Source organism: Pseudophryne corroboree, chromosome 6 (genome assembly GCF_028390025.1).
Source record: "Pseudophryne corroboree isolate aPseCor3 chromosome 6, aPseCor3.hap2, whole genome shotgun sequence".
Taxonomy (NCBI): Eukaryota; Metazoa; Chordata; class Amphibia; order Anura; family Myobatrachidae; genus Pseudophryne; species Pseudophryne corroboree.
The window spans coordinates 668,019,489-668,038,275 of record NC_086449.1 but is presented as its reverse complement, the minus strand read 5'-3'; the positions used below and the strand labels follow the sequence as shown (position 1 = coordinate 668,038,275).

Sequence of the window (18,787 nt, the reverse complement as noted above, 5' to 3'; positions counted from 1 at the left end):
AGTGAAGCCAGTTCTTTTTGAAAGAAAATGGATAGGGCCGAAATCTGGACCTTTATGGACCCTAATTTTAGGCCCATAGTCACACCTGACTGTAGGAAGTGCAGGAATCGACCCAGCTGGAATTCCTCTGTAGGGGCCATCCTGGCCTCACACCAAGCAACATATCTTCGCCATATACGGTGATAATGCTGAGCCGTTACATCCTTCCTAGCTTTTATCAGCGTAGGAATCACTTCATCCGGGATGCCCTTTTCCATTAGGATCCGGCGTTCAACCGCCATGCCGTCAAACGCAGCCGCGGTAAGTCTTGGAACAGACAGGGCCCCTGTTGCAACAGGTCCTGTCTGAGAGGCAGAGGCCATGGGTCCTCTGTGATCATCTCTTGTAGTTCTGGGTACCAAGTCCTTCTTGGCCAATCCGGAACGATGAGTATTGTTCTCATTTCTCTTTTTCTTACTATTCACAGTACCTTGGGTATGAGAGGAAGAGGAGGGAACACATATACCGACTGGAACACCCAGGGTGTCACTAGCGCGTCCACAGCTATCGCCTGAGGGTCCCTTGACCTGGCGCAATATCTTTTTAGCTTTTTGTTGAGGCGGGACGCCATCATGTCCACCTGTGGTAGTCCCCATCGATTTGCAATCTGTGTGAAGACTTCTTGATGAAGTCCCCACTCTCCCGGGTGGAGGTCGTGTCTGCTGAGGAAGTCTGCTTCCCAGTTGTCCACTCCCGGAATGAACACTGCTGACAGTGCTTGCACGTGATTCTCCGCCCAACGAAGAATCTTTGTGGCTTCTGCCATTGCCACCCTGCTTCTTGTGCCGCCCTGGCGGTTTACATGGGCGACCGCCGTGATGTTGTCTGACTGAATCAGCACTGGTTGGTCTCAAAGCAGGGGCTCCGCTTGACTCAGGGCGTTGTATATGGCCCTTAGTTCCAGTATATTTATGTGCAGACAAGTCTCCTGACTTGACCACAGCCCTTGGAAGTTTATTCCCTGAGTGACTGCCCCCCATCCGCGGAGGCTCGCATCCGTGGTCACCAGGATCCAGTCCTGTATGCCGAACCTGCGGCCCTCGAGAAGATGAGCACTCTGCAGCCACCACAGAAGAGACACCCTGGCCCTCGGGGACAGGGTGATCAGCCGATGCATCTGAAGATGCGATCCGGACCACTTGTCCAACAGATCCCACTGAAAGATCCTCGCATGGAACCTGCCGAAGGGAATGGCTTCGTATGAGGCCACCATCTTTCCCAGGACTCGCGTGCAGTGATGCACCGACACCTGTTTTGGTTTTAGGAGGTCCCTGACCAGAGTCACTAACTCCTGGGCCTTCTCCTCTGGGAGAAACACCTTCTTCTGTTCTGTGTCCAGAATCATACCCAGGAAGGGCAGACGCGACGTAGGAATCAGCTGCGACTTTGGAATATTCCGAATCCAGCCGTGCTGTTGCAACACTTCCTGAGAGTGTGCTACGCTGATCAACAACTGCTCCCTGGACCTCGCCTTTATGAGGAGATCGTCCAAGTACGGGATAACTGTAACTCCCTGCTTCCGAAGGAGTACCATCATTTCCGCCATTACCTTGGTAAATACTCTCGGTGCCGTGGACAGACCAAACAGCATCTCTGGAATTGGTAATGACAGTCCTGTACCACAAACCTGAGGTACTCCTGGTGAGGTGGATAAATGGGGACATGCAAGTAAGCATCCTTGATGTCCAGAGATACCATAAAATCCCCCTCTTCCAGGCTTGCAATGACCGCTCTGAGCGATTCCATTTTGAACTTGAATTTTTTCATATAAATGTTCAAGGATTTTAAATTCAGAATGGGTCTTACCGAACCGTCCGGTTTCGGTACCACAAACAGTGTGGAATAGTAACCCCTTCCCTGTTGAAGGAGGGGGACCATTATTATCACTTGCTGGAGGTACAACTTGTGAATTGCCGCCAGGACTACCTCCCTTTCTGTGGGGGAAGCTGGCAAGGCTGATTTTAGGTAACGGTGAGGGGGAGTCACTTCGAACTCCAGCTTGTATCCCTGAGATACAATTTGTATAGCCCAAGGATCCACCTGTGAGCGAACCCACTGGTTGCTGAATTTTCGGAGACGCGCCCCCACCGCTCCTGGCTCCGCCTGTGGAGCCCCAGCATCATGCGGTGGACTTAGTGGAAGCCGGGGAGGACTTTTGTTCCTGGGAACTAGCTGCATGGTGCAGCTTCTTACCTCTACCCCTGCCTCTGGCAAGAAAGGATGCACCTCTGACCTTCTTGCTTCTCTGAGAACGAAAGGACTGCATTTGATAATACGGTGCTTTCTTAGGCTGTGAGGAAACCTGAGGCAAGAAAGTCGACTTTCCAGCTGTCGCTGTGGACACTAGGTCCGAGAGACCGTCCCCAAACAATTCCTCACCCTTATAAGGCAAAACCTCCATGTGTTTTTTAGAATCGGCATCCCCTGTCCATTGCCGAGTCCATAAGACCCTCCTGGCAGAAATGGACATTGCATTAATTCTAGAGCCCAGCAGGCAAATGTCCCTCTGGGCATCCCGCATATATAAGACGGCGTCTTTTATATGGCCCAGGGTTAGCAACACAGTATCCCTGTCCAGGGCATCTATGTCCTCTGACAGAGTATCTGTCCATGCTGCTACAGCGCTACACATCCAGGCTGAAGCAATAGCTGGTCTCAGTAGAGTACCAGAGTGTGTATACACTGACTTCAAGATAGCTTCCTGCTTCCTATCCGCAGGATCCTTTAGGGCGGCCGTATCCTGAGACGGCAGGGCCACCTTCTTAGATAAGCGTGTCAGCGCCTTGTCTACCCTAGGGGAGGATTCCCAATGTAACCTATCCGTTGGTGGGAAAGGGTACGCCAGCAGTAATTTTTTGGAAATCACTACTTTCTTATCAGGGGAGCTCCACGCTTCTTCACATAACTCATTTAATTCATGTGACGGGGGAAAAGTCACTGCCTGCTTTTTCTCCCCAAACATATATACCCTCTTGTCAGGGACAGGGTTAACCTCTGAAATGTGCAATACATCTTTCATTGCCATAATCATGTAGCGGATGGCCTTGGTCATCTTAGGCTGTAATTGTGCCTCATCATCGTCGACACTGGAGTCGGACTCCGTGTCGGCATCTGTGTCAACCATCTGAGATAGTGGGCGTTTATGAGACCCTGACGGCCTCTGAGTCGCCTGGGCAGGCCCGGGTTGAGACCCCGGCTGTCCCACGGCTGCAGCGTCATCAAACCTTTTATGTAAGGAGCTTACATTATCATTTAAGACCTTCCACATATCCATCCAATCGGCCCCGACACCACATTTATCTGCACTTGCTCCGCCTCCACGTAACCCTCCTCATCAAACATGTCGACACAGCCGTACCGACACACAGCACACACACAGGGAATGCTCTGACTGAGGACAGGACCCCACAAAGGCCTTTGGGGAGACAGAGAGAGAGTATGCCAGCACACACCACAGCGCTATATAACCCAGAGATATTCACTATAATAAGTGATTACCCAATAGCTGTCGATTTTATGTCTTTTGCGCCTAAATTTAAGTGCCCCCCCTCTCTTTTTTACCCTTCTTGTATCTGGATACTGCAGGGGAGAACCTGGGGAGCATCCTTCCAGCGGAGCTGTGAAGACAAAATGGCGCTGGTGTGCAGAGGAAGAAGGCCCCGCCCCCTCAGCGGCGGGCTTCTGTCCCGCTTCTGTGTGAAAAAAATGGCGGGGGTTTTTACATATATACAGTGCCTGACTGTATATATGTATGTTATGCCACAAAGGTACTTCAATTGCTGCCCAGGGCGCCCCCCCCCCAGCGCCCTGCACCCTAGTGACCGGAGTGTGAAAGTGTGCTGGGAGCAATGGCGCACAGCTGCGGTGCTGTGCGCTACCTTAAATGACCTTAAATGAAGACAGGAGTCTTCAGCCGCCGATTTCGCCGTCTACAAGCTTCTGTTCTTCTGGCTCTGCGAGGGGGACGGCGGCGCGGCTCCGGGAACGGACGATCGAGGACAGATGCCTGTGTTCGAACCCTCTGGAGCTAGCCAGTAGCTTAAGAAGCGCAACCTAGCTGTAGACAGGTAGGTTTGCTTCTCTCCCCTCAGTCCCTCGTAGCAGTGAGTCTGTTGCCAGCAGAAACTCACTGAAAATAAAAAACCTAACAAATACTTTCTTTTACTAGCAGGCTCAGGAGAGCCCACTAGGAGCACCCAGCTCTGGTCGGGCACAGATTCTAACTGAGGTCTGGAGGAGGGGCATAGAGGGAGGAGCCAGTGCACACCAGATAGTACCTAATTTTTCTTTAGAGTGCCCAGTCTCCTGTGGAGCCCGTCTATTCCCCATGGTCCTTACGGAGTCCCCAGCATCCACTAGGACGTTAGAGAAAACAAAGGTATCAATAAAAATATATTTCATGTTTTTGATAAAACAACTTAAATAAAAACATCACAAAATGACACATGGAACATACCACTGATGTGCAGCATCTCATGTCTGGTCAGCTGAATGAAGTAATTCACTAACTGACTTCTCTTAAATAACAAGAACCTGGTGTATCATTAACCAATTATCCAATTAATTGTGATATAATTTGATGGACGTTTGAATGCACCAATCAAAAAATGAAACTTATTTGCATAATGGGCGCCAAACTTAAATCCCCTTCAAGATATTGCCCTGCATTCACATCCTGCGATTTCACATCCAGGCGGATAGTACAACTCCGCGTCTGGTTGCCGAGACAACCCGCCGGAAGTACTACAGACACGTCACCTCCTCCCATCTAGTACCTAACACAACTGAACCTGCGTTCCATCGTCATGGCCGCGGCTCACCCTAAACGTATCCCCCATACACCATGTAGTGATGTTTCACTCTGCCCTCGTATTATACATACGTATCACCCAGCTCTGCACCGCCGGACAACTATAATTTTGCATCCGAGTTAACAGTGCGGTGTTGTATATGGTTGCTATGACAACCCGCCGGAACTACTCTGACACGTCACCTCCTCAGGTTCAGCGCCCGTCACAGCCGGACCCGCCCCTCTTACACCTATCAGGTGATGACACATCGCGTTGCCATAGAAACCTGCGGACGGCTTGTGTGGGCATTAAAATATATACAGTCCAGCGCTGTACGGCTGGGCATGAAATATAAATCCCCAACCACATATACATTTAACCCGGGCAAAGTATCTCACTGACCTCTATTTGTGAATGATAGGAACGGACAAGTATGCCTTACATATGGGATAATCATTGCCCACAATAAAGATGGCTACCATTGTTTAGGATTACTCTTATTAAATACCAATGGGATATATAAACCAAAACTAAAAATACATATCTGCTTGATGGAACATATATGGTATACAGACAGTGAAAAAGACACCAAAAAATGTTTGAGATATCATAAAAACCATCTGATTTCAAAATCATGATTCAAACCATGAGGCTTAAGGCTGTTAAATTCATAGATGCTTTTCATTTCTGCTTTTGCCAACCTATTATCTCTATCTCTAGTTCTCCAGTTGTTTTTTATCCATTTTATGGCACAAAAACTTTTGATTCCTTTCACTGACTTATCATGTTTCTCTTTGAAGTGTAACGAAAAGGGATGATTGATATTTCCATTGGTGATATTTCTCACATGTTCAGACCATCTAATTTTTACTTGGCGTGTGGTTTTTCCTATATATAGTAGGTTGCACTTGCATACAATGCCATATATGACATAGTCTGTGTGGCATGTAATGAATTCATCTATTTTCATGACTTTCTTCTCTCAACAAAAATTGGTCACTTTGGATTCACTACTTGGACAAGATTTGCACATTTTGCAATCCCCGCACCGATAAAAACCCTTATTCCTAGGGAGAAAACGTTTACCATCCATATGTAATGCACTAGATACCAAATTATTTTTGATATTAGGTGCCCTCCTATAGGTAAACTTCGGTCTCTCGGGTAATACATTTCTTAAAATTTCATCTTTAAGAAGGATCTTCCAATTATTCCTAATGATTCCCTCAATCTTTTTATATTGTTTGTTAAAATTGGGTGTGAAAGGATACTTGGAAATTGGTGGTGTTCTTAGAAATCTTACCCTTATTTCTCAATAAAGTGGATCTGTCTATGCTACCAACTTCTTCTGAAACTTGGGATAATTTTGCACCTTTGTACCCTTTGTTTGTAAAACTCTTAATCATGATAGATGCTTGTTCCCTATATTTGTCATCATTGGAACAATTCCTACGCAGCCTGAGTAGCTGGCCTCTAGGTACATTTTCTAACCAGGTGGGTAAATGGTTACTATTTAGGGGTATGTACGTATTACAATCCGTAGGTTTTATGTAATTACTAGTGGTGAGGACTCCCTCCAAAACTTCAAGATTTAAATCCAAGAAGTGGACAGACAATCGGCTGCTTTCAAATGATAATTGAATATTTAAATTATTGTTAAGATATTGACAAAATTCGTAGAGGGTAGACTCATCCCCCTTCCAAATAAAGATGATATCGTCTATGTACCGCCACCATTGCACCAGGTTCGCGCCCCAGCCATGCCCCGTCCACACATGGGACTCCTCCCACCTGGACATGAATAGATTGGCATAGCTGGGCGCGAACCTGGTGCCCATGGCGGTACCAATCAACTGCTTGTAATAAGATCCATCGAAATTAAAATAGTTATTCTTGAGAATAAACGATATACCATCAAGGATGAAGTTCGAAAGTGTATTTTCAAAATTTGCTTGGACTAAAGTGGCTCTAATAGCTTCCAGACCATCCGTATGGGAAATAATGGTGTATAGAGAAGACACATCTGCAGTGGTGAGAATATAGTCGTCTTCCCACTGCAAATCTGAAAGGTGATTTAGTTTATCCCTAGTGTCTTTGAGATGTGACTTTCCCTGTATCACTAGGGGCTGTAAGTGATGGTCTATGTAGGCTGATAAATTGGATGTGATGGAATTTGGTAGTGTTTTTGTGGATTTTGGGAAGAAGGTACAATACAGGTATAGAGAAATTTTCGTTTATCAGATATTGAGCCACATTTTCAGCAATGACTCCCAAATTCACATACTGATTCACCATCTGGTCAAATGATTTAAAAATATTGGTCGACGGATCACCTTTTAGTTTTACATATGTGACCCCATCATAAAGTTGTCGTAAACCTTCTTGATGTCATTTTCCCTGTCCATAATAACAATCCCCACCCCCTTATCCACTGGTTTGAGGATAATCTCATGATTTTCTTGTAAATTTTTAAGGCATTCCCGTTCCTTTTTATTCAAATTATTAATTCTATTGGGGACTTTTTCTTTCAATTGATTAAATTCCTCTAATACACTTTTACACCCCTTACTATCGGTGGGGTAAAACAACGATTTTTTCTTAAAAGTTGTAACCTCTTTCTCTAAATCCTGGTCTATACTGTCCTTAAAAAACCTTTTGAGTGACAATTTTCTGATAAACTTTTGTAAATCAACATATAAATTAAAATGATTAATGTCATTGGTGGGACAAAATGTAAGACCCTTTTACAAAACGTGGGATTCTATCTCATTTAATACATATTTACTGAGATTGAATATTTTGATCCCATCCATTTCAGCTGTACCTGTAATGGATGTAGAAATAGTATCCTGTTCCCTTATTGTTTCTAAATTCCCTAATGATTTCTTTTTCCTTTTCCATTTTGAAGTTCCAGAGTGTTTACCTCCTCTTTTACCTCTCTTTCTATGCTTAGAATGAGAATGATTAACACTTGATTTTATTTCGTCTAATGGTATTTCTTTTGGAAGTGTCTGCTCCCCAAAAAATGTTGATCATCTTCATAATGGGGTTGTGTTCTAAATCTCCCCTTTGATGTATTGGTTTCATGAGGATGCGGTCTGAATCTCCCCTTTGGGGTATTAGATGACCATGAGTCACAACCCTCATTTTCAGAACGATGAGCATTACGTATGGTACCATCATTACCTTGATAACGGGACCATGGACGCTCTCTCCTTTGATCACAATCTCTGCCCTGTACTCCATCTCTTAGATTGATGGTGGAGAACCTATTGGATCTACTTCCTTGATCATCAGGAGGGAACCCCTCAGGAATATAATCGGGTTTCCGATGGGATATTCTATCTGATCTTAAATACCCCCTTTGGAAACGAGATCTAGTTCTTTGGGGGAGTGGCTTATAATTCCTCCTTACTGATGATGGCGGAGTTCTGATTGGTTCCTCCTTATCATTACCCGCCTTATTCTCCTTATTACCATTTTTATCTCTCAAAAACTTTTTCTTCTTTTTGTTAATCAATTCCCTTTCATTTTTTTGTATTTTCATTGTGATTCTATTTTCAAGTGTTTTATATTCCTCCATGTCCTTAAACGGAGTAATAATGGCTTCATGTGACTTGATATGATCCTCCAGCTGTTTCAATTCACTCCTCCTTTCCTGTAAAATCAATTCGATTAATGAATAGGAGCAGCTGGAGGTGATCTGATCCCATTTGCTTAAAAAACTTTCAGATACATTCCCAAAGGTTGCATTTTTATCAATTTGTAAGCCCTTGGGTATGAGACGATTGGAGATGTAATGCTCCAACGTTACTATCTCCCACCAAATTTTATTTTCTTTGATGAGGATATTTTCTTACTTATTCATCAAACCATCTAAATAATATCATATCATCTCTATTATTAGTAGAATTATGATGATATTCCTCAGAAAATACATTAGTTAGTAAACTACTACGTTTACTTCTGTGTAGAAACATGCTGCTGCCATAGGAGAAAAAGGTGAAAATACAACAGCAACAAGAAAGAATTCCTCTTTGAGGCGCAGCAAAGGAGCAGCAAATGGATACCTGATAGATCACCAACCTATACAAACAATACGTAAAAAGAAAAGGTACAATCTCACTGTTTGCGCTTGTAAATAGTTATTTTCCCCTGTGCAGCGGAGACTATAAGTGATGGAAAAAAAGTCCCAGTAGAGATCAGACGTCCACCTTCTTATGGGATCACCCGAAATGATGTGATGATAACTTGACAATGGGTTCTTGCATGTATGCTTACTTGTAAAAATGTGGTAGAACACACGTAAAGGTTTCTTTAGAGGAGGTATTTCTTCCTTTCTCTTTAAACCATATAATGTGGATGGATACCACTCACGGAAATGTTATGTGGAATTAAAAAAGAGGGGAAGCCAAATTAGGGCAAAGAAAACCCCTTTTATTTTTTTTAAAAATACAAACAAACAACCAATCGTACCCAGAGTGTGAAACAGAGATGGATTTCAGCTGACAAAGTTACATCCGGATATAACAAGGTCATATGCTCCCCTCAATGAATACACTGGTATAGGACTTCAAAGTAACACTGTATCGACGCGTTTCGATGCTCTGCGGCGTCTTTATCAAGATAAAACAGTGTATTTCACTAAAATAAAAAAGGTATCAATAAAAATATATTTCATGTTTTTGATAAAACAACTTAAATAAAAACATCACAAAATGACACATGGAACATACCACTCTTGTCTGGTCAGCTGAATGAAGTAATTCACTAACTGACTTCTCTTAAATAACAAGAACCTGGTGTATCATTAACCAATTATCCAATTAATTGTAATATAATTTGATGGACGTTTGAATGCACCAATCAAAAAATGAAACTTATTTGCATAATGGGCGCCCTGCATTCACATCCTGCGATTTCACATCCAGGCCGATAGTACAACTCCGCGTCTGGTTGCCGAGACAACCCGCCGGAAGTACTACAGACACGTCACCTCCTCCCATCTAGTACCTAACACAACTGAACCTGCGTTCCATTGTCATGGCCGCGGCTCACCCTAAACGTATACCCCATACACCATGTAGTGATGTTTCACTCTGCCCTCGTATTATACATACGTATCACCCAGCTCTGCACCGCCGGACAACTATAATTTTGCATCTGGGTTAACAGTGCGGTGTTGTATATGGTTGCTATGACAACCCGCCGGAACTACTCTGACACGTCACCTCCTCAGGTTCAGCGCCCGTCACAGCCGGACCCGCCCCTCTTACACCTATCAGGCGATGACACATCGCGTTGCCATAGAAACCTGCGGACGGCTTGTGTGGGCATTAAAATATATACAGTCCAGCGCTGTACGGCTGGGCATGTACTATCGAGTTGTACTATCAGCCTGGATGTGAAATCGCAGGATGTGAATGCAGGGCAATATCTTGAAGGGGATTTAAGTTTGGCGCCCATTATGCAAATAAGTTTCATTTTTTGATTGGTGCATTCAAACGTCCATCAAATTATATCACAACTAATTGGATAATTGGTTAATGATACACCAGGTTCTTGTTATTTAAGAGAAGTCAGTTAGTGAATTACTTCATTCAGCTGACCAGACATGAGATGCTGCACACCAGTGGTATGTTCCATGTGTCATTTTGTGATGTTTTTATTTAAGTTGTTTTATCAAAAACATGAAATATATTTTTATTGATACCTTTGTTATTTTAGTGAAATACACTGTTTTATCTTGATAAAGACGCCGCAGAGCGTCGAAACGCGTCGATACAGTGTTACTTTGAAGTCCTATACCAGTGTATTCATTGAGGGGAGCATATGACCTTGTTATATCCGGATGTAACTTTGTCAGCTGAAATCCATCTCTGTTTCCCACTCTGGGTACGATTGGTTGTTTGTTTGTATTTTTTTTTTAAATAAAAGGGGTTTTCTTTGCCCTAATTTGGCTTCCCCTCTTTTTTAATTCCACATAACATTTCCATGAGTGGTATCCATCCGGGTGGTCTTCAGTATGCCGGCGCCGGAATCCCGACAGCCGGCATACCGACACTTATTCTCCCTCGTGGGGGTCCACGATCCCCCTGGAGGTAGAATAAAATAGCGTGGCGCGTGTAGCGCGCCACCGTGCCCGTAGCGAGCCCGCAAGGGGCTCATTTGCGCTCGCCACACTGTCGGTAAGCCGGCAGTCGGGCTCCCGGCGCCGGTATGTGGGTCGCCGGGAGCCCGACCGCCGGCAATCCGTAGTGAACCCATCCATCCACATTAGATGGTTTAAAGAGAAAGGAAAAAATACCTCCTCTAAAGAAACCTTTATGTGTGTTCTACCACATTTTTACAAGTAAGCATACATGTAAGAACCCATTGTCAAGTTATCATCACATCATTTTGGGTGATCCCATAAGAAGGTGGACGTCTGATCTCTACTGGGACTTTTTTTCCATCACTTATAGTCTCCGCTGCACAGGGGAAAAGAACTTTATTTACAAACAGTATTACACTATATTGTGTTTTATTTTCTGTTTCATGTATTTATCATCGATGTGAGGATTATCCAAGTGAAGGGACATTTGGAGCGCAAACAGTGAGATTGTACCTTTTCTTTTTACGTAATGTTTGTATAGGTTGGTGATCAATCAGGTATTATCCATTTGCTGCTCCTTTGCTGCGCCTCAAAGAGGAATTCTTTCTTGTTGCAGTATGAGTGAGATACACGAAGTAGATATCACACAGCAGCTATATGCACACACACAGTCACATGTACAATGCAGAAATTATGATAAACAATAAAACTGCACTGGACTAGCAATACTAAGTAGTACTAAGTAAAGCTACATAGATATATATGCACAGTAAAGACTGGATGTATATCACAGGGTACTTATACTAAATAGCCCTGTAGTAATGCACTGTTTCTTAACTAACACTGTCAAAAGACATGTAGAATACTTAGTGTCCTGTAAAATGCATAGCGCTGATGATGCAGGCGGCTTTACAGAGGAGACTTTGCCCATACAGACCCAGAATCAGCTTAGCATGTAGTGATGGTGCCAAACGCTGACAGGGAGTGAGGGAGAGAGAGATGCAGCTCCAGGTCGGGAACATTAGCTGTAAATGGCGCCCTGAGGCTGGGGGAGGGGCTACAGGTCAGAGCCTTATCCCCATGCTGGACTTCACCACCGGGTACTGTGGGCCTTAGAAAAACGGATTATAGGAGAATCCGACCTGTGCCCCTGCCCTGGTGGTCTAGTGGGTTCCCTGTACCAACACAGTGTCCACTCCAGCGCGCGCGGCCCGTCTCCTAATGGCCGCGCCGGATCGCTATTCGCAGCAGGTCCCGTCTGGGGGACCCTCTTACCTCCTCCCTTGATGCGGCCACGCGATCCCGGAGAGCTGCGGCGAGTGTGTGTGCCTGATGAGAAAGACCAGAGCCCTCCGCTGTAAGTACCCGGTAACCAGGGCGTGGGAGTATACAGCACCACCGGGGGAGGTGATGGAGCTGCAGCATGAGATGTCAAAATGACATCTAGCACTAAGAGTGCCTATGCTGCAGCCCTTTAAGTCTTCTATCTTCTTTTAAAAGCTCTTTTCAGGGCTGCTGAAGCAGCCCCGCCTTTTAGTGTCGTGCACTGCAAGCACCAACTTACAAAATGAGCTCCTGTGCATCTTGGGAACAGTCAAAGCTTTTAGCCTGTTGGTGCCTCGAATCAAGATCCTACTCTACACCCCAATGTTATCCCTGTGGAACCCAGTGTACCCTGCTGCAGATATTGAGCATAAACAAAGTGTTACAAAATTAAATAATATGTGAATTAAAGACTTCTGGATTACTATCAACGTGGGGGGAAAATACTGAATACTGCCAGGACAAGAACATTTAAACAAGTGCCGGAGCACTTCGAATTGGCAGCTCCAGAAAGGTACCTGTAATGAAATGTCAAACTTTTCAATAAATAGAATGTCCAGGGGACTCACAAAATTGCAATCACCTGCAATCTTCCTGAATGCCAATCTGCAATCTTCCTGTGTGGAGATAATGGAGTGATAACGCAATTTGTATCACCCTTCCAGCAGATGTTTGAGGCGGGGCTAAATACATGTCCAGAGATGATTCAAGAGCCCTGATTCAGATTTGTGAAGTATTGCACAGCTGCAGGGAAGCAGCTGTACAATACCGTACAACCAAAATGCTAATGTAGCAGGAGGCGTCGCTTCCTGCATGCATCTACACTCCGAGTTCTGAATCATCAGTGGTCGCAGCTCTTGGATAGTCTATGTAAGTCGAAGCTTGCTCAGATTGGCTGTCGGAACCAGTCAGCCGGGTTCAGGAAATCTACATCTAACATGGTAATACCTGGGCTCAACATGCCCCCGTTTTGTAGAATGGACCAGGTTTCAGCCACTCAATTGCAACAGCATGTCAATCATGCAGCGGCTGAGGGGATACTGCAAGCGATCATATAGGGCTATTCTGCACATGTGCCAAACAAATCCAAACCATCAAATTTCTACGTAAACCCATTGGATTTGTGTACAAATTCGAATTGGGCACAAAGTGCATCGACTGGTTAACCATTGGTATTTTCCATCGGTGTCAGAAATGTGAGAAAACAATTACAGAAAAAACATTTAATATTTGAACCATCAGTGAGTGGCACATGTAACAATGGCTGGTCAATGGGCACAATTCAATTCGATGACAGTTGAATAGCGCTGGGAAATGTATATACGAAATGTTTCATTTGGGGACGGGTTTGGTGTGGACATTGTCATCGTGCAAACCACTTCCGCTGGCATCTACATACAGTATACAGTATGACGGCGTCCAGCGTGTGTTTCATTACGTGTACTAACCTTTCTTGTGAGTATCTTGTGTTGCTACTGTATGTAGGAGACGTAAAGAAGTCTAGCTGTTAGTATGCATACATTTGGTTTGTTATTCTGAGGTCATCTACTAAACGTTACTTTGCAGAAATCAGTATGATTATACCGGGCCTATTCAATACAGCACCCTGTGACACCCAACTACGGGATTTCTTCTCGGAGGGGTGCGAGCAGAAATCCAACAGAAGTGTCGGCGTGGTGCTGATTTCTGCCCTTAGCGCAGCGGAAACAGCATTGCGGCGGGCACTTAAGTTGGAGAATGCCAGATTTCCCTACAAAACACCCTGTTTAGTCTGGGAGAACAGGCTTTCTCCGACTTACCACTGCGCTGTATTGAATAGCCCTGGAAGCTCATTACTGGAGCTATTCAACGGTCATCGAATTGAATAATGCAAAATGAAAGAAGGAGGAGGAGGAGGATAGGCTAAGCGACAAAAAAAATGCAGAGTCACCATCGTAACTCAGTCATTGATGGCAAACCATTCATTATCGATTCCAAACCATCGACAGTACATGCCCAGCATCAGTATCAGCCAGACCCAGCAAACCAGGCCTTTGCAAACCTGCCCCATGCATCTCGTCCTGTAAAGCTGGGTACACACTAGACAAAAAAAATTAACAAATTTGCCGATAACGACCATTCATTGCGACAAATTAGTTTTATCGTCCAGTGTGTATGCACTATATTGCTAGGGATGCGCACTCCCCTGGGTCGCTAGCAATGTCCTCTGTCTGTCTGACAACGTTGTTAATGACTAGGACCATATGGTGCAGTATGTACACTACCAACGACTCATTTAAATTAGGCTGAAACCCGACAATTTGGTAGAATCAGACGACTTATACACTGTATACCGTTTAGTCATTATGTAAAATCGCTCAATGTGTGTACACAAAGGGGGTAATTCCAAGTTGATCGCAGCATGAAATTTTTTAGCAGTTGGGCAAAACCATGTGCACTGCAGGGGGGGCAGATATAACATTTTCAGAGAGAGTTAGATTTGGGTGGGTTATTTTGTTTCTGTGCAGGGTAAATACTGGCTGCTTTATTTTTACACTGCAATTTAGATTGCAGATTGAACTCGCCACACCCAAATCTATCTCTCTCTGCACATGTTAGATCTGCCTCCCCCGCAGTGCACATGGTTTTGCCCAACTGCTAACAAAGTTCCTGCTGCGATCAACTCAGAATTACCCCCAATATTGAAGAAGTTCAAGGGAAATCGTGAGCAACGGGTGTCGTACGGTATGCCGGCGCTCGGGCTCCCGGCGACCAGCATACCGGCGCCGGGAGCCCGACTGCCGGCATACAGACAGCGTGGCGAGCGCAAAGGAGCCCCTTGCGGGCACGGTGGCACGCTATGCGCGCCACACTATTTTATTCTCCCTCCAGGGGGGTCGTGGACCCCCACGAGGGAGAATAGCTGTCGGTATTCCGGGTGTCGGTATTCCGGCGCCGGTATACTGTGCGCCGGGATCCCAACATTCGGCATACAGAAGACCACCCATGAGCAACATATCGTTTGCATGTCGTCTAAAGGCCCGTACACACTGGTCGATATATCGGTCGTTCTCTTGAACGGCCGATATATCGCAGGACCGTCGGCCAGTGTGTACGGCCGATACGTCTGTGAACTCCGTCGTTCACAGACGTATCGCGTCGGCCGCGCAGCACAGCCGACGGCCAATATATCTACTGATATATTGGCGCGTCGCTGTGTGTGTACGACCGTACACATGCTGCGGCGGCCGGCGGTGATTGACAGCTGAACTGGGCGGGCGTGTGTACACGCCCGCCCAGTTCATGACGTCAGTCCCCGACGGATCGAGCAGTGTGTATGCTGAACACACTGCTCGATCCGTCCATAGATATATCTGCAGATCAATTGATCTGCAGATATATCTATTAGTGTGTACCCACCTTAACGTGCACCCAACTTTATCACTAATTATATAATCATACTGATTTCTGCAAAGTAACGTTTAGTAGATGACCTCAGAATAACAAACCTAATGTATGCATACCTTCCAACTGTACCTTTTTAATAGGTACAGTACCTTTTTTTTATGGTCTGTACCTATTTTTGACTCTCCAAACTTCCATTGAAAGTATAGCAAAAGGGGCGTGACCACGCCCCCCTTTACCAGTGACCACGCCCCCTTTTATAATTTGTACCGATTTTTGTGTGTAAAATGTTGGAGGGTATGTGTATGCATACTAACAGCTAGACTTCTTTACGTCTCCTACATACAGTAGCAACACAAGATACTCACAAGAAAGGTTAATACACGTAATGAAACACACGGTGGACGCCGTCATACTGTATACTGTATGTAGATGCCAGCGGAAGTTGTTTGCACGATGACAATGTCCAAACAAAACCATACGTATGCACCAAACCCGGACCCCAAATGAAACATTTCGTATATAACTAAGGAGAGGGACACGGGGGTCTTCCATTGCAATGAGAACCCTCACTGCCAGCCGTAAACGGACCATAACAAAGTTGCTCAGGGAAGTTCCAAGCCGGTCCCTGTGTACTCACTGTCCGCCGTCAACCTCTCAAGCTCCGGCCGACGCCGCCAGATCTCGCGAGATGAGAGCACGGTCTGTGGGAGTTGCAGCCGGGAGAGGGGAAGAAGGCAGGCGGCATCATGGCGGACAGAGACAGTGGGAGCGAGCAAGGAGGAGCGGCGATGAGTTCCGGCGGCAGCTCGTTACACCCGGCCTCTGGCGTCGGGGGCTCGGCCCTGCAGCACGAAACCCAGGAACTGGCCTCCAAGCGGGTGGATATCCAGAACAAGCGCTTTTACTTGGACGTTAAACAGAACGCAAAGGGCCGCTTCTTAAAGATAGCGGAGGTCGGGGCCGGTGGCAACAAGAGCCGGCTGACCCTCTCCATGTCCGTGGCGGTGGAGTTCCGCGACTACCTGGGGGATTTTATTGAGCACTACGCCCAGCTAGGACCCAGTAACCCGGACATGGCGCAGGACGAGCCCCGGCGGGCGCTGAAGAGCGAGTTCTTGGTGCGGGAGAATCGGAAGTACTACATGGACCTGAAGGAGAACCAACGGGGCCGCTTCTTGCGGATCCGCCAGACCGTCAACCGCGGCCCGGGCCTGGGCTCCACGCAGGGTCAGACCATCGCCCTCCCAGCGCAAGGACTGATCGAGTTCCGCGATGCTCTGGCGAAGCTGATCGACGATTACGGGGTGGAGGAGGAGCCCGCTGAGTTACCCGAGGGCACTTCCTTGACTGTGGACAACAAGCGCTTTTTCTTCGATGTGGGCTCAAATAAGTACGGGGTGTTCATGCGGGTAAGCGAGGTGAAGCCCACGTACCGCAACTCCATCACCGTCCCCTACAAAGTGTGGGCCAAATTCGGGCACACGTTCTGCAAATACGCCGAGGAAATGAAGAAGATCCAGGAGAAGCAGCGGGAGAAGCGGGCCTCCGAGCACCAGCAGCAGCAGGAGGAGGCCCCCGGGGAGGACGGAGAGGACGATTGATAACTGTATAAATGTTATGTCTAATAAACTGTAAAAGGAATAAAAAATTAAATAAAGTATATAACTGTTAACTCCAATGGGAGCACCGCCCACCAAACCTCCACAGACTGACAGATTTTCAGACTTGTCACTCCCATCGCTGGATGTTGTCCACTTACCCACCATATAAACAGTAAGCAGCTGCTAAAACAAACAAAAAAGAAAAAGTAATAACATTATATATTGAACTGTGTTTCCTACTTGATTAAAAATATAAAGGATTGAGTGTTTATTTCCCTAATTAACCAAGAACTTTTGTACACCTGCTATTATTATTATTATTATAATTATTATTATTAAAGTGTTTGCAATGGTCAGATTATAAATAAGAAGATGCTGAATTATATTAAAAAAAATCCTTTTCATGTGAGCTAACATTTGACTTTAGCACAAAAGAGATATTTTAGAACACGTAAATATTTTTAGTTTTCTCATTTTGTTACCGAAATTCGAACCTTACATGGAGGTGGTTAGAATATTTGACACCTTATATACCTGTGATTAGAGACATGTACATAATGAGGGCTAGGCATGCTGTGTGTCTGAGCTTTGTCTAAATGTTATGCAGAGGTCTGTAGAGTTAAAGGTACATAGGTTAATTCATGCAAGGTAAATAAAAAGTGCTCTTTTTTTTACGATATGCATTGCATCTGGACCTAGAGCATAAATGGTCAGTAAAAACTTATGTGAACATGAAACAAATTATTAAAAAAAAAAACCAAAAACATTTTAAATGAATTTTGCTAATTTGTGATTTTTACCATCTTAACCTATAATTTTATTTGCAGTATGTTCGCCATTACTTTTCCTCCTAAATTTGGCACGAGTACCCCTTTTACATCGCAAAAATAACCCGGTATCTACATGGCATATTGCGATGTGAAAGGGACCATGGAGAATTCCCGGGTCGCCTGACCCGGTAATTCAACCTGGGTAATAAGAAGGGTTATTCCCGAGGTGAATACCAGGTCAGTGACAGTGTAAACAAGTTCCCGGGACGATGGGACCCGTTTACTATGTAGGGAGAGGCGGGTCGGAGATGAGCTCATCTCCCAGCTCCGCCTCCACCCGGACCCTGCTGCCAGCTCCGCCCCCTGCCGCTATGGCAACCGACGCAACATATTGCCAGGTCGGGAAGCAAGCGCATAGGCTCCAACGCCGGATCCCACCCGGGAAGGACCCGTTTTCAATTACCTAGTGGGATCCTGCATTGGAGATGTGAAAGGGGTATTATTTACAGCAAACTAAATTTATGCATTTATACATTTTTTTTTTTTAAGGGTATATGTAAAGGAGCTAAACAATCTGTTAAAACAAAAATATTGATGAGTTTTGATGCAACGTCTGTCTGTTTTTTTTATTATTTTTATTATATTAGTAAATAATCTAACAGCCTTGTTAGGTTGTTACATACAAGGTTTTGTAATTCATTCCTTCACTTGTTTGCATGTATCTTTTAAAGTGGTTGTACACATTTTCAGATTCATTTGTTTGCAGATGCCCTATAAGAACCT

General features: G+C 45.1%; 1 protein-coding gene across 1 annotated transcript; it reads left to right on the top strand.

Annotated features, from left to right (window-relative positions):
• The first annotated feature begins 16,123 nt into the window (after window positions 1-16,123).
• Window positions 16,124-18,011, top strand: PURA (purine rich element binding protein A). The gene has a single exon (XM_063928248.1). It carries the CDS (start codon window positions 16,380-16,382, stop codon window positions 17,232-17,234), a length of 855 nt encoding a protein of 284 aa, XP_063784318.1. The 5' UTR covers window positions 16,124-16,379; the 3' UTR covers window positions 17,235-18,011.
• The last annotated feature ends 776 nt before the right edge of the window (window positions 18,012-18,787 follow it).